Source organism: Euphorbia lathyris, chromosome 6 (genome assembly GCF_963576675.1).
Source record: "Euphorbia lathyris chromosome 6, ddEupLath1.1, whole genome shotgun sequence".
Lineage (NCBI taxonomy): Eukaryota > Viridiplantae > Streptophyta > Magnoliopsida > Malpighiales > Euphorbiaceae > Euphorbia > Euphorbia lathyris.
In genome coordinates this window covers 16,860,430-16,876,664 of record NC_088915.1, presented here as the reverse complement: position 1 = coordinate 16,876,664, position 16,235 = coordinate 16,860,430, and the positions used below count along the sequence as shown (strand labels likewise).

Genomic DNA, 16,235 nt, shown 5'->3' with positions numbered 1-16,235 from the left:
GAGGCGAAGGGGACCTTGCTCGCTTATCCTTATCCTTTCTATGCTTTTTATGAATGGGCTCCTTAAATCCGCCAAGAGACGAATTTGTCCGCGGGCGCCTAGGTACATTTGGCCCATCAAGATTAAACCTTGGAACCCCTGATCTACCAGGAGGGACCGTATCATTCCTTCGACTTCCCTCACCAGGGAATAACTCCCGGTTAATTGGTCGCTCGCCACCCGATGCCGTGGTAGTTATCATGGAATCAATGTTGTGAGCTTGAAGGAATGAAGAGCTATTGGCACCTGGTCCAAGACCAAAGTTTAGTGGAGGTAAAGATGAGACAGCTGATGTAGATACCGTGCTCCAACGAGGAGGAAGAGTCATGAATGCCCGAAGGCGGTTCCCAATCTCAAGCCTATATCGTGCTTCGATATCTTGAGCACACATATCGATGAAAGAAGCAGTGGGCATGTTTCCATCAATATTTGTTATAAGAGCAGTTGTGTCAGTGCGACCAACACTAGATGGTGTAATTATCGGTGATTCAATCCCAGAGGAGGGATTTTGTCCTCCATTGGTCATGATGTTTCAGCGTGAACGAAAAACCCTTTATTTGATCAAGGATTTCCACGTTCACCGCACCAATTGATAACAAGGGAGAAATTTCTGATCGGAGCTCGTCCCTGTGGGGGGCGTCGTTGGGTTCGACGGGGGAAACTCCGATGCTAAAGTCAGTAGAGAATATGGAGAATAAACTGAAGGGACAAAGCTTAGAGAATATAGAAAAGTGTGAGTGTATACCTCGATAGCCTAGGATAGTAGGCTATATATAGTTGAGAAGTTCGTAACCTCTAGGTAACTAGAAAGTCTCCATTAATGCTCATTTAATGGCGGTTACAAGTTACTCTTAACCTGGCGGGTAAGACAATTAATGATTCATTTAATGATCTTTTATGGCCGAGCCGGCGGCCAGCCGTTACTGAGGCGAATGGAGAGATTCGCCTTAGAGATCCGCCAGCGGATCTCCTAGAGCTAATCCGTGGAGATCCGTCAGCCAGCTTCCTTTTAGGAGATTGCTACGTGGCATACTTAAAGGCGAATATCTCTTTTGGTCCTCATGATAATATTTCGATGTTATCAGATTTTTTGTTTTTTATAATTTAATAATATAATTAGAGATTGATATATGTAAATTTGGTGAATTATTTCTCAGATTAACTCAATTTATCAATGTTAGGGGTAAAATTGCTATTGGCTTCCAATGTTAGGGGTAAAATTGCATCATTTTAGACGTTAGGGTAAAATTACTCCTGACCCAAAACGTTAGGGGTATTTTTGCACCTTAATACGAGTTAGTATTATGGTTTTTGTATTTAGTTGTTACAGAATAAACAAGTTTAGAGAGCTGGTGAGACATTTGCAAAGTTCAGGGAGCTAATAATTTTTTATAGACAAGTTTGGGAGCCGTTGATACGAAATAAGAAAGCTTAGAGAGATAGTGAGATACTTATAAAATTCTAGGAATCACCCTACTATTGTGGACAAATTCAGGAAGCTAGTGATGTATTAGCCAAAAATCAAACTCACGTTATTTTCGGTAAATTCTATAAAAAGAACATTATATAGTTCAAAAAACACATTACAATTGAGGAATATTTTTTTGAAAAAAAAAAAAAAGGAAAAGAAATATTCAATTAGTTATTTTTCTATTAAAGCTTGGGTAAATTACACCCTTGGCCATTGAATTTTACCATTTTAACATTATGGTCACTGAACTTCAATTCTTAACAGTATGGTCACTGAACTTTATACTTTTTAACACCAGTGACCACTTAACACCTCAAAATAATCGGTGACGGTCTCAAAATAAAAAATTCGAAGAGTTAATGATAGTCTAAATAATTTTAATTCTTGAAAATTTTCGTTTTGAGGTTATTTAGGTGTTGTTTGGTTAGGAGAGAGAAAGAAAACTTTTAGAGAGAAAAGCTCCAAAAATGTGATTTTGGAAAATAAAAAATGTGATTTTATGGTAAATGTCGTTCTGAACAACTTTAATTCTTGATTTCATTTTGAGGTCGTTAACGACCATATTAAGGACTTGGTTAAAGTTGAGTAGCTGGTGTTAAAAAATGTAAAATTTAGTAGTCATACCCTTAAGAATTGAAATTCAGTGACCATAATATTAAAATAGGTAAGTTCAGTGGTCATGGGTGTAATTTACCCATTAAAGCTTTTGCATTTCCGATCAGTGACTTTGTAATCTGTGTACCAATCAAAGCATTCGTCTCTATGCGTGCACCGAAGGTTTTTAATGGTGGAACTGATCTCAAGAAAATCGTTCCGACTTCCCACATACAAACCAGAAAAATAACTTTCTATTTAACCAAGTCTTGTGTTTCAAGTAGCAGACGAATTTCTTTGGTCACCCATCGTTTTTTTCTTCTTTCGTAGAAAATGGGAGGACAATCTCAATTTGGGGCGGCGGTTAAAGACGAATTCGACGGCATGAGAGTGTCGGAGTTGGTAACTTATTTGAAGTCAGCTGTTCAAAATGCGGAGGCTATAGCTTCTAGAGAACACAAATGGAAGAGTGAAATTGAAATTGAAAGGAAGAAGAAAGAGAATGAAATTATTGAGCTTAAAAGGAAAATTTTCGAGCTAGAATGTGAGAAATTGACTGCTCAGACTGATATGGCTGATATGGTGGCTGCCAATGCTAGAATGAGGGAGGAATTAGAAACCCTAAAAGAGGAAAACCAGAAGATGAGAAACTCTTGGGAAATGTAGGTGTAGTTATGGTGGAGGAGATGAAGTTTGTATTGAAAAATGTGGTGGTAGAAACTGAAGAAATTAAGAAGTTGTTGGACCAGAAAATCAATAGAGGTTTGGAATATTTGAAAGCCAGGTGGGAGAATAAGAAGAGCTCAGAAGAATCAACATCCTCAACAGGGGAAATTATAGCAGGCTCCGGGAGTTCCACTTAGGATAGAAGACCTCCCATTCATTTAACGACACCTGTATTATTCTTAAATAAAAAATAAAATAAAATAAAAACCCAGTTATTATAATCGGTCATCATCTCTTCCACTGTCGCTGTGGATATGTGGCACCGGCGGGCAGCAGATATTTTCAGGCCAGAAAAATTTGGCAGCTGTCATCCGAATGGATTCAAGCAAAAATAGAGCTAAGAATTATATTTTAGGAATTTTGAAGAAATTGTTTTGTTTACTGAAGAATTTGCAAAAATGGTACAAGGTCTTCAAAGTAACAGCAGCTGTAGCAGAATCTGAAAAAATATGATCTTCTCAAACTATATCAGATCAACTTCTTCAATGACGGAACGAGAGGACATCTCCGACAAACTAATCCTCCATGGAGATTTTTTTGGTAGCCGTCGATGGAGATCGGTGTCTTCCCTTTTTCTTTTTTCTGGAGAAGAGCAGTGGAGAAGATGATGACCGATGGCGATGATAATAACTGAGTTTTTATTTTATTTTATTTTTTATTTAAATATAAAACAGGTGTCGTTAAATGAATGGGAGGTCTTCTATCCTAAGTGGAACTCCCGCAGCCTGCTATAATTTCCCCCTCAACAGGGAACCAAAGCTAAAAAGGAAAGAGGATTTTTTTTTTTTTTTTTTTTTTTTTTTTTTTTTTTTTTTTATGGATATGATATGTGAAGGATATTGATAAATTTATGGCAAAAAAAAAAAAATCAAATTGTTTCTAATTTTATGGTGCATTCTATAGTTATTTTGTTGAATTTTAGCGTTTTATGTTCTAAGGTATAATTTGTTATATTCTTCTAAAAGCGTACTACTCATCAACTCCATGATCTTCATTCAAACCTTGCAAAGCTTTTAGAAACACATACTTTAGATGCCTTAATCCTATTTTCCATGAAAACACAAAGATTCTCTAAATCATGGTATAAACTATCGTTGTTGAAAGAAGTAGTGATTGTCATGGAACCGTTTTAACCAATAGTTCAAGCTGATAGGTAAGACCAATCATATATTTTATATTAAACTCTGACGGTGATATCATCTTCATTAGGGTCGAAACTTCACAAGGAATGAGGATTGTAAATGCAGTTAATTTTTTGAAAAATATTTTATTTTATTGAAATATTATGGCAATCAAGGATATGACATTCGCTACATCCATATATTCTTAGGGGGTATTTGGTAGTAGCTACTTTTCATACTCCTATTTGCTTTTCACTTTGAAAGGCAGAGTTTTTGATATTTGGTTAGTAACTTTCTGTTTGCGTTTTATAAAAACATGAAATCTTCACTTCTTGGAAACAGCAACAACAAATCTTAGTAAAAACAAACGGACCCTTATTCATATTATTGAAATACTTTTCTTCATATCAGGGAAAAATGGAAGAGTAAATTAACCTTGAAGCCACTCTAGGATAGAAATATAATTTATGTCAGCTAAACCAAGATAAAGCATTAGATCTTCATCTTTTTAGTGAAAGACTTAAGGTAGTCTCATTAGGTTTATCTAATTATGGAAATATTGGACGATTCTACATAAGAGATTCGGATTGAAGTACATTCCTTTCACGATGTGAAATTTCAGAAGAGGACTTTAAGTACCATTCTCATCCCGTTATTTCAAACTAGACAATAACCCTAGTTATGTTTGGAGAAGTGTGTTGAGTTCGGACGATGTGTTGTCAAGAGGAATAAGATAGAGGGTTGGCGATGGTGATTCGATCCAGATACATGGATGATTAAGGATGGTGATCTTTATAAAACAAAGTATTTGAAATTACGCCGTTAAGTTCTGATGACAATAAATAGCTTTTTTAAATTACATTTACAAAACACACTCCCAAATCGAAGTATAAAATGAACGTATACATTAATTTAATCTATAAACTGTCAAATTAGTAAGAGAAAAAAAAACGTAAAATGTCCATCATATGATTTATGGTTTTGATTTAGGAATCTGTATTTTAAAGGAAGGATGTGTTTTATCGCTATATAAGAATCAACTTATTTGAGATCTAATAGTACTTTTTTATTTTTTATTTCGATGTCAAGAAATGTATGTATGTATAAATATCATTCTTTCATTTCAACTTATTTAGCTATCAAAATAAATATAAATTAATACAAAGCAAGATATCAAAATTTCAACAAGAAAGTCCGAATCTCCATAGGACCTAGCTCAACAATAAGACTTGAAATATCAACAGTTCCACCTCTAATATAAGGTGAAGTCTCATTTCCATTTCCAGTATCACCTTCAACTTTCCATTTCATCTTCTTCATCTCTGACTTCTCCTGGTTTGCTGATAAGCTCATCTCCTTTGCATCCTTTATCTGAAAAAACAACAAAAACTCCGTTTTACACTGTTAATAAAATAAGAAATTCGAGCAATAATGTAGCCATTGATGACTTTGTTGATATGACATGTAGACTTTTTTACTTTAAACCACATTAGATCCCTTTACTCAGTGGCAGAGTCAGGATTTCATATCTGGGGGCTAATTTTAGTCCTACAGTTTGGAGTAATGTTTTAGAGTCTAGCCCGTTAGGGCTACGCAAATTTTGTTTTGACTTCCAACATGATAAAACTGTTTCGTTTCAGTATTTTGACTAAAAAATTAAACGTGAAAAGGAGAACTCAGCTACCACTTAGACCAACTGTGCAAACTTAATTTTGTGTTATATAATCACGTCCTATGGTATAATTACTAATTTAACTATCTTGGAGGGCTGCACCACTATTCCTCAGGGGTGGTGCCGGAGACCGGGGGCTCTGGGCTGTCTCCGCCCCTGCCTTTACTTATTCATCTTGGACAGAAAACTTGAAGGAGCAGTTCCGGTTCTGATTCCGAACCGTATATCTGCATACAATAGTCAAAATTCAACTTGATATGCAATTCTTTCCCTGTCTGTTTTGGTCCAACATCAAGGAACTGGCTTGCAGTTCCGGTTTGTGGAACCAGCTCGGGTTCAACCCGAATCATGCATTAACTAATGTTGTTCCATTTCAAATTAAATCTACATGTTTTGATGATGTGCATTGTTCTAGTACTGAAAAGATATTCTTACTGCTTTTCCAGGAAACATTTCCTTGAGCTCAACTTTAGCCAGTTTCGAATGCGTCGCATCTTCATCCCCCTGTTCATATTACCAGCATTTGGATGAGATTTTACACATTTAAACAACTGTATATAGCAACAATGACAGAGCCAGAACCAAATACTCGACCGGACTAAGTATCAAGGACGGATAATTCCATCGGTGGTCTCAAATCCGTGACAGATTCTGTTTTTAGAATAAAATTAGACAGAAACTATATGTTTAGCGACGGAGATTTCCGTTATAATTCTATTTCCGTGACCCCTTGTCACTGCGCCCCTGGATATCAACCAAAAACTAGAATAGATAATGTCGTTTACCTCGTACAAATGTGCGAGACGAACAAGTACACTTCCATCATCAAGCTCCTGCAGGACGCGGATTAGGAAACACATTTGCTTAATTATTTACAGAAAAACTCTAGATTTAATTCAACCTCACCTGAAGAGTAATTAAAGCAACATTCAAAGGCAAGCTATAGCCCGGATCCATGGCGGTTCCTTTGGTTGCATAAGATGTTTTCCAACTCTCCGCTTTCTGAACATTAAATTATATGATCAATATCTACAGCATTTCACACATAATGTATGTGAAAAAGCAAACTATACCTCATGTGTGAATGCTAAAAGAAGCGGCGAGTAAATTTCTTGACCAGTGGTTCGGCGCCAGGATGATCCGGATCCTAGTTTATCAATGCTCACATAATACTTCCCTCGAACCTGAATGAAGATGCTATGAAGAGTTAGGATAACGATGGATAAAATGCACAGACGGTCACTCAACTATAAGTAATGTTTCGTTATGATCACAGAACTTCAATGACTTTATTGAAACAAAATGAAACTTCAGTTATTTTACTCCGCAAATTGAAGTTTTGTGACCATAACGAGACATTACCAATAGTTGAATGACCATCTATCCATTTATATTCGTAGGATATGTACCGTTAATCCTTCACATTTATCATCTACACAAACACTTTCATCAAGGGGTTCACCAACTCCTCTGCCATCATCATAGATCATACGCCTTACATATAGTAAACGAAAAAAAGATATCAGGTTCGAACCCGAAAATGATATATACTTTATGAATTTTAAGACAATGTAGTAAAATTGAACCTATGTAACATAAGTTCTACTTGACCATCTGTAATACTGGCTCCTCCCACGGCACGATCTACCAAAACTGACAGTTCGGATTTTTTATCCGCAACATACATTCCAAGGTTTAGCTGGAGAGTGAACAAGAGATCAATGTTAACACATTAGAAACTATATCAGCCATAGCATTTTTGAAATTAAGTAATGTAATGTAAGATAATTTCATCGTAATTCGAGGGAAATCTTAAAGTATAATCTGCTATTAAGATTATAATTACCGGATAATAGTTTCCTGCTTGAGGTTGATTAACTGAGAGGTTCCAATCAGCTCTATGATCTCGAATCTGCAAGGAAAAAACCGCTATGATTTCAGTTTAGCAGTATTCGGAGTATGAATATTAATTGCTATAATGTAAGCAACTTAAGACACGAGATCAAATTGCAGATAGCTTATAGTGAGTTTTACCCGCTTTAGAAAGTCTCTCCCATTAGAATCGGTATAGAACACCTTGTTCGTGACCATATTTGATGTCATTCGTGTGATGACCTCTTTTCCATCACTATCTTCTACGGGTATTGGCCCGATCTTCAGAAACAGATTGTCAGATATAATCATAAGTATGAATCTAGAGAACCAAAACTATGCAAGGGAAAAGAATAGAATGAGCCAAGGGGGGAAAGACAACATAATTCAGAACGTGAGACTCACGGTGAATTCAAATTCGGCATGTTCTTTGTCTTTGTAAAGTCTTATGGTCTAATCAACAAAAATATACGCTTAAAGTTAGAAAAAGTGGTCAGTTTATGCCACCGTGCTTACATTAATCGAGATAAAATACTCAAACCCATGTTTCTAAGAGTAAATTTAAGTTGATGACCTGGTAGATCCATGAATTGAATTGTTGGTGGACCTCGTGAACTACCGAGCCACGATGAACCTTAAAAGGCACCTGTAGATCGTACAAAATTAATTTTCAACTCAAACGCATTGTCTGAAATAGTTTATAGCAGAAGAATTAAGCAATGCTGTGAACACGGGAAACATACAGAGAGAAGAACTCACAGATCTCGCAACGATATTGGGAGGGGATCCATCAGGTCTGAAAATATATGCACCAGAAGGTTGCTGCAAAACATCACTCACATATCAGCTGCCTGAATTCGAAGCGAAAGATAAAATCCTATTCGAAGCAAAGAACTTACTTACCGAGAAATCAGAGCTTGATTCATACCAAAGAAAGCTTTGCTGAATTGGGATATCAACCTAGTAAAAGGTAACCAACTAAAATATAAAAGTCATGAACATCTTAAACCAGCTCCGGAAGTGGAAATCTGAAACAACTTACCCCCGTTCTAGAATTGTACATCCGTGTGACTTGACCAGTGACAGAAGAAAAGGACATTTTCAAATTTCCGGGTCCAATTTCAACACTATCCTTTCGTGCACTTTCAGTCACTGAAAGTCCATGTCTCCTTTTCGCTTCATTTCAATATCCAGGAAAAGAAAATGCTTTAGTTTTCAAGTTTCTAAGCATTCAAAAAGAGAGAATGAGATCAGAGTTATACTGATTCCGGGTGCTGCATTAGCGATGAAGTAAGTATTCCAGCCAAGTGGTGGCACTGAAACTGGAAAAACAAGCCAGTATTTCGGAATTTCATTCGATGACTTTCCTATGTAGACCTTCAAATAGAATTTTCTTAAGTTGCTCGTAACGTTATCCATCATTACATATTGAGACTCAATAGTATTGCCCTCAGAATCCGATACAACAAGTTTGGCATCATTTACCTGTTATAAAGAGTAGCTCTTCTTTGTTACAACAAAAAACCATGAATCGAAAAACAAAAGGTACCGGAATTACTAAGACTTTAACTTACTGGTATACGAACTATATCCGTACGATTCCATCCAAGAGGGTTGTATACCACTATAACCTGAAAAAGATCAATTGCATATGATGAAAATTGAAAAAAGAACCTAAGAAGTATTCAGATAGAAAACACAAGTGATATTCGAAAATAGTACCAAACTCTTTCCGGCTTTAGTTTCTTCTGTGGGTGGACAGTAGCTGATATTTAGCAATTGGCACTGCTCAAAAATGTTAGGAACAACAAAACAAGTACCTTAATCAGGTCCGGAAGAAAGAGGGAAAGAACGCGGAAAATACCTGAGAAAAAGCCGATGCAGTTGCTGTACATTGACCTCCAGATTTTTTGCTAACTAAGCATGATAAAGCAGAATTTGCAACACCTTCAGCCTAAACAATAAAAAGAAGGGTGAAAGTCAGATTGAAATCGGGTGAAATTCTGCAAGAGACAACTCAACTCCCACCTCAGAAGCTCCAATAGCAAGTCGTTTCGCCCAGTCATCTGTAGTATGTTGTTTAGCAGTTCCAGCGACAGCATCATGATGCTGGGATATTCCTAAAGCATCTCCAAGCCTATAAGTGCTCGGACCGGATGCTTTTTTCCCAACGAAGAACTCAAGCTGCCGTGCAGCCTGGTTTAGAGAGAAAAAGTTTATATATGTTTCAGTCAAATAACCATTAAGGCTGGGGTATAGTAGTTGTGTCTCATACATACCAAATAATAACCACTCAGGTACCGAACATATCCCTTGAAGCCAGGGCGACTAGTAAAAAATCCGGTCCAGTAAGCATTTTCCCCATCTGCATACCTACCAGTAAACAAACAAACACTCAATAAACTTGATACAAAAATGTTCTTCTCATCACAAGAGAAGAAATAAGTGATACAAACGGAAAATAATCATCGGTTTTAAGCGGCCATGATTCGTCTGCTGCATTTTTCGCATCAGTGTAGATAGAAGGTGTAGAATATAAGGCATTGATTCGACCATCCTGCGTAAAATTGTTTATATCAAACAAACCGAACTATGAAATGAAATTTTACATCAAACTAAGGCGAAACTACATATCAAATATTTACCTTGTTAACATAGTGAATCAATTTGTCCATTTGCTTGAACCAAGACTCGGCATATTGGTACTGAAAATCATCACCCATTGTCCACATAACGTGGTTTGTCCGTGTCACATTTGCCTGTGAAAGTAAAAAGAATTACATCACAATCATAATATCATACGGTCCAGCAATTATAACTAGAGAGAGATAAAACTTAGGATTGTACTTGGTTCATAGCAGCATCGATAAAATCGTTAACCCGCTGCTGAACATTGTAGTCAAATAATAGGGGGTTATCCTGCAATATCAAACACAGCATATCAGCAAAAACTTCTAAAAGAGAAACATGGTAATTCGGAAACGTAATTCTTCTTGACAACAGAACCTGAACAGGCTGAAAGTCATCAAACACTTCGAAATGGAAACCGGACGGAGGACTATAATGTACAGGAAAAGCATTGGTGAAAATCTGAAAAGAACTCATATTAGACTCAAGAAACCATTTCAAAGAAAGTAATTGAGAAACTGAAGCAATGTTTCTCCAAAACCTGAGAAGAAGAGCCAAATGTTTTGGATCCACGCCATATTACTTCGAGAGCCTTATCTAACTTTCGTTGTGCTCTATCCTGGTAATCAATCCTCGCGAAATGTACAGAATCGAATCCAAGCTGCCATTAAAATGATCAAAAGTGTCACATTGTATAACATAGATGCCATTGGAGTAGAATAAGATGAAGTACCTCAGAACCAAGCAGGTAAGCTTGGACAGCAGAGTGTCCGAATGGATCAATTTGCCATCCGGCACGAGGAGTTTTGTTAAACTGTGCCTTTATCGCCTGATGACCGAGAGTTGTTTGGTCAATCATGTCTATATAATGAGTTGCTGCCTCATCATGCATACACCAACCACCATTTCTGCAATTAAAGTTAAAATGTTCATCAATCAAGATTGTTCAAAATTGAAAAACATAGAAGCTATGAACATCAGTTTATTTGAATTCACACTACAAAATGCATACACGAATTCGAATTGGCCAGCGTCTGCTAGTTTCTTCACTTGATCCTGTATTTCATCACTTTGTTCTAGCCACCATCTTTGGAAAAAAGCCTATCAATCATCAATTTAAGCATCATTAGATAATGTTAATACATGACATTTCTTGCTCGGTTAAATTACACCCATGGTACCTCGACTTTGGCTTACTTTCTTTATGGCCCCCTAAACTTCAAAACTGCACATAAAGGTGCCTTAACTTTTAACTTCTCGAATAGAAAGTAACTCAGAAAAAGTTGATGTTTAAGGTGATAAAGCTCTGAAAATAGTGATTTTGAAAAATAGAAAACGTGGGTCTATGAGATATCCGACTGTAAACAACTTTAATTCTTTGAATTCTCTATTTTGAGATTGTCAGTGGTTATTTTGAGGTCGTTTACTTTTACAATGGACTTTTACGTTAATAAAGGTCAAAGTTCATATGAAATTTTATGTCTCCTTTTCAAGTTCAAGAGGCATAAAGAAAGTAAGACCAAAGTTAAGACGCCATGGATGTAATTTACCTTCAACTTTACAGTCTCAATCTCAGAAAAACATTAAACTTCCTAAAGGGCAGCCCAGTGCACTATGCGCCCCCGCTAAGCAAGGGTCCGGGGAGGGGTCCCACTACAAGGGTGTATCGGGGCAAGCCTTCCCTGCCAATTTGTTGGCAAGAGGCCGCTCCTAAGACTCGAACCCGTCGGTCACACAACAACAACGTTTACCATTGCGCCAAGGCTCGCCCTCTAAAAACATTAAACTTTCTAATAGTTAAAAAATGGAAAAAAACTCAGAATTTCACTCATTCTTGTGAGAACAAATTAGTAAGAAACATACACTGAATTCGTGAATAAATCTATAAATTATCTTAATTTCAGCAGGATATCTATAATTTCAACATTTCTATGAACTGAATTCTAAAAACTCAATTTGTCATGAACTGAATTTGTAATTACCATTTCAGCAAAGATGAACTTCCTATTAGGATCTCGACGAAGTGCTTCCACAACTGAGTCCAGAACATTCTCAACACAAGCATTCTACAATTTAAAAGCAAGTTACAACATAAATTCATCTTTCTCCAAGAGATTTAAATAAACAAAGAACAAAGGAAAAAAGGGAAAAAAAAAGGAAACCTGAATACTATTGTTTGATCCAACATAGTACTGATCTATATTCTTTAACCAACCAACATCATCATGTGTATGAGCTACCAAATGAACATTAAGTTTTCCAGGTACAATTCCAGCACCAGTATTATACTTGATATAACCACCATTAACTGTCACAACAAGCAAAACAAAACCAGAGAAAAATAGCCATGATAAATAAGTAGTTCCCATTTGAAAACCCAGAAGCAGTGAGCAACAAAGGAAAGAAAATTTTTGTTCTTTCCATGATTTGACAGCCTAATTTTATAGAAGGATGAAGATGAAACAAACCTTGGTTTCTTCTCTGGAATTTTAATGCCGGCTAATGGATAGAGATTTTGTCTTTATTAGTTGAATCTGAAAAGGGAAAAGTTTTTACACTAACTCTCTAGTTGTAGAAATCTACATGGATTTTGAGATAGAAAAGTTTCTTACTTTTTGAGGATCAGAAACTGAAAAAGAAAAACGCGGGTACTCATAAATATATGTCATGCTTTCATAGATTTGACTTATTTCTCCTTAAAGTATAACCGTATAAATGTAGTAGTATTACTTAGGGATAATTCCAAATTTAACCCATGTATTTTCACTAATTTGTAGATAGTTGATAGTGTTTTTTTTTTGTTGCAAAAAAAGATTAAGGATACTCGTTGTTAGCAAAACTAAGACTTTTTATATTGATACTATCTGATGTGGTTGAATTAGTAAGTTCACTTAAAAACATGTAATTGGAGATAAATAAGGTCAAAGAGGGGCATTGTTCGATTAACCCGTTTCGATATTTAAGTCAGTTTGAGGTAAGATTTGAGAACGAACAAAATAGCAAATCAAAGTTAATATATATGTAAACTTAATGAATGAATGAAATAGTGTACATTGAGATGTGTATACTCTATTTATCCCGTGATCGAGCTGTAGAAGATTTTTATGAGTTTAGGAGCTGGATGTGCTATATATTACCTATCAATAGGTGAATGTGCGTCCGGATATCGGGGCCTGATATTCCCCAAGTCCACTAGACTCGTGATTCACTGGATTAAGCGTGATTGATCCTTGACCGGGTCATTTGAGACTTCCTGAGTCAAGGTCCCTAATACGAAGTCGTATTGACCAGTTTTGTTATGGTGGCGCCACATATTCTCTTTCACTAGGTGCTGGTTCGAGTTTCGTAAGTGTCACGTGGTGAGTTTACATTCGCTTGATATTAGATGTCCCCTCGGATCTAATTTTTCGTTTTATAGGATGTAAAAGCAGCAACTTCGGGAGGCGTTGTACTTGTCGATTTCTAATAAGTTGAAGGAGGGAATTTGATCTTGATAATTTTGTGATTTTTAGAGAAATGAGGGACTAGTAAGGAGATTATGCGGGCTCCTGACGATTGATTTTCCCGTTGCTTAGTCTAATGCAACTGTTAGAACATATTTTGCTGGTCCCGTGTGATTAGTTCCAAGGGGGGGGTTAGAAACTAATATAACTTTTTCTTTAATTAATCTTGCTGACTTAATAGTTTTGATGAGTTTGTTAACTCAGCTTTGGTCAGCTTGGCCGAACTTAATGTAGGACAGATTTAGTCAGATGCTGACTAAGACTGTTTCGCTTGAGAGTTGGGAATTGACACTTTTGTGGTCAGCTTCCAACTCAGCACTCCAATTTACTCAGTGTCAGCTTCAAACAGTTTATATGCTGAGTAAATATAACAAGCAACACATTCACATATATATATTTGAGAGAGTTAGAAATTACTCAGTATCACTTATCTTGGTTCGGCCTCTCCGCCTACGTCCAGTCCCCAGAATCCTCCGGGCTTTTAGAATCCAATACTGAGCTCTTTAAAGGTAGAGCACAAACCGATTACATGCAGTTGAATATGCAATAGTACCTTCCTCTATTCGTCTACTCAACTCCTACCAAACGCTACAACCCAGCACTTAGATTTCTCTACCACTAAGTACTTAATACCAAGTACTCAGCATACACACTCTCAATATTACAATTGATCACAAACTTGTTCCTTTTAAGATAAAGAACACTTTAGATGATTACAGACAATCAATCTAGCATTTACACAAAGAATAGAAGGTTGGTGTAAGCTTTCTTTCTTGTTTTTGAGTGCTTTGAATTTGTATCTTTCTCACTTGTAATTTTCTGTAAATCGGCAATCTTCCAAATGATATCTTTGTCCCTTTTATAGTTGAAATGTGAGGAACAAATCATTTGAAATTGATTTGTCCGTTGAGTCCAAAACGGCTCTTTTAGGGGGACAAACTTCTGGTCAGCTTCAGATGTGCAGGCCAATCCTGTCTTCCGAATTCTTCAGACGTCAGACTTGTCTTCTTCCTACAGACTTTGTCTTCTTGTGACAGTTTGTCTTATAGCATCGAATAGTTGATCCATGTATCTTGGAATTTGGCTTTTGCGTAATTCAAGGCTTCTATTATTGGTGCAGACAGTTGTCGAATTTGTCTTTTAGCTAACGGATCATTCATGCTGTCCTGAAGATCACTCAGCTTCACTTTAATAATCATTGTCTTTGATTTTCACCAAGTTTCATACTGAAGCCTTTTTCCACTTAGCTTCCATGGTCAGCTTCGTTCTGTAGGATCTATTTCTTGAAGCAGACTTCTTTTGTGCTGAGCTTCGTTTCACTCAGCTTCTTTGATCAGCTTCATTCTGAAGCTGTTGTTCTGAAGATGACTTATCTTCTCTCTTGCTGAGTTGCTCTTTACTCAGCTTATGTTGTGTTCTCATGCTGACTTTGTCCTGTCTTAATCTTTATTTCTTTTTGCATTTATATTTATACTCAATATTGAACAAACGGGTTAGTACAATTAAATCAAAGCACTTAAATTTAATTGTCTCTTAATCATGGATTAAACTTAAATGATTTTGTCAAATCAAAATCTTGTGGAAAAGTGTTTCAACAAACTCTCCCATTTTGATGTTGGCAAAATATTTAATTTATGGAACTCAGTATTGAAATTCCCCATGATTGAATTGCATTTTATTCTTCTGAAATTACTCCCCCGTAAGGGTTGCATATATTGTCTTAACTCAACTCTAAACCTTCTAAGTAATTAGAGAAGACATGTTTATACTGACTTAGTTCAATCCTAGACTTTCTAAGATCTTCTTCAGATGGACCTAGATCAATTTTCAGAAGAGTTACTCAGTTTGATACATGAATAGTTTTGGTATCAAGGTTAGTGTGTACTGAGTATTTTGAATTTGAAATTATTTGTTTGTTCAATGTTTAGACAGGTCAGCATATATCATAAATTAATAAGCATCGCATATAGTTAAGTCAATTTGAATGAAGAATACTTAACGTATATATTCAAGTCATCAAGCATAAATACATAACAAGCTAAGTCCTAAGATTTACTAAGCTATTGCTTCCTGTTAACTTGTGCTTGATGAGCAGCCTGATACAATTTTCCTTTGCCTTTTTCTTTCCGTTGCTTACTGCCCGAAGCTTCACCTGTGTCTTGCTGAGTTCCATCATCAACCTGTTCTTTCTCCCCCATTTTTCCACCATCTGGCGGAGGAGGGATGAATGTATCATTGAGAGCAGCACGAGTGAGTTTGACTGAATACTTCTTAAGTCATTCAGTACTTTCCCTTAAACCATAAAAAACGGGCACCCCATCATCTAGGACAGCATGAGGAATTCGAATGGATTTACTCAGCATGCTCAGGATGTACTCTTGAGATTTGCTTACCCAAGAGATGGCTTCAGTAAGCTGAGCATACGATTGATGATACATCCTCAGGACAGCTTTGTCATAGATTTCTCTCTGAGCGTTTGTGTGACGCACATGTCGAAAGAAGCTTTGAGAGGTTTGCAGAATGGTGTTGGTTTTGACCAAGTCAGTTTCCATTTCCTCTTTGCTCAGATTTAGAAGACGCACAGCTTCACTAATCTCATCCATTGTGCA

At 36.5% G+C, this 16,235-nt stretch overlaps 1 protein-coding gene across 2 annotated transcripts; it reads right to left on the bottom strand.

The window, feature by feature from the left end:
- Positions 1-5,049: 5,049 nt before the first annotated feature.
- Positions 5,050-12,741, bottom strand: LOC136232879 (alpha-mannosidase). 2 transcript variants are annotated; one of them, XM_066022337.1, is made up of 30 exons: positions 12,592-12,741; positions 12,286-12,431; positions 12,106-12,189; positions 11,136-11,224; positions 10,857-11,031; positions 10,665-10,784; positions 10,502-10,585; positions 10,343-10,414; positions 10,141-10,254; positions 9,952-10,052; positions 9,775-9,868; positions 9,524-9,691; positions 9,360-9,449; positions 9,218-9,280; positions 9,070-9,126; positions 8,758-8,980; positions 8,538-8,671; positions 8,399-8,455; positions 8,255-8,317; positions 8,070-8,141; positions 7,901-7,948; positions 7,658-7,777; positions 7,470-7,535; positions 7,210-7,322; positions 7,033-7,117; positions 6,697-6,807; positions 6,530-6,625; positions 6,409-6,456; positions 6,059-6,127; positions 5,050-5,322 (listed from the first exon to the last, which is right to left on the bottom strand). In XM_066022337.1, the coding sequence occupies exons 3-30, from the start codon at positions 12,106-12,108 to the stop codon at positions 5,125-5,127; spliced, it is 2,733 nt and encodes a 910-aa protein (XP_065878409.1). In that variant the 5' UTR covers positions 12,109-12,189; positions 12,286-12,431; positions 12,592-12,741; the 3' UTR covers positions 5,050-5,124. The 2 variants fall into 2 exon arrangements, with proteins under 2 accessions (XP_065878409.1, XP_065878408.1); XM_066022336.1 differs by lacking the exon at positions 12,592-12,741 and having other exon boundaries at positions 12,286-12,550.
- Between the last annotated feature and the right edge of the window lie 3,494 nt (positions 12,742-16,235).

Excerpts from the sequence above, each read along its gene's own strand:
- LOC136232879 (XM_066022336.1), bottom strand. The coding sequence starts at position 12,492 with ATGGGAACTACTTATTTATCATGGCTATTTTTCTCTGGTTTTGTTTTG. Across the intron at positions 9,450-9,523 it reads TTGCTATTGGAGCTTCTGAG|GCTGAAGGTGTTGCAAATTC; the intron begins GTGGGAGTTGAG and ends TTTATTGTTTAG. Across the intron at positions 6,626-6,696 it reads TTTTAGCATTCACACATGAG|AAAGCGGAGAGTTGGAAAAC; the intron begins GTATAGTTTGCT and ends TTTAATGTTCAG.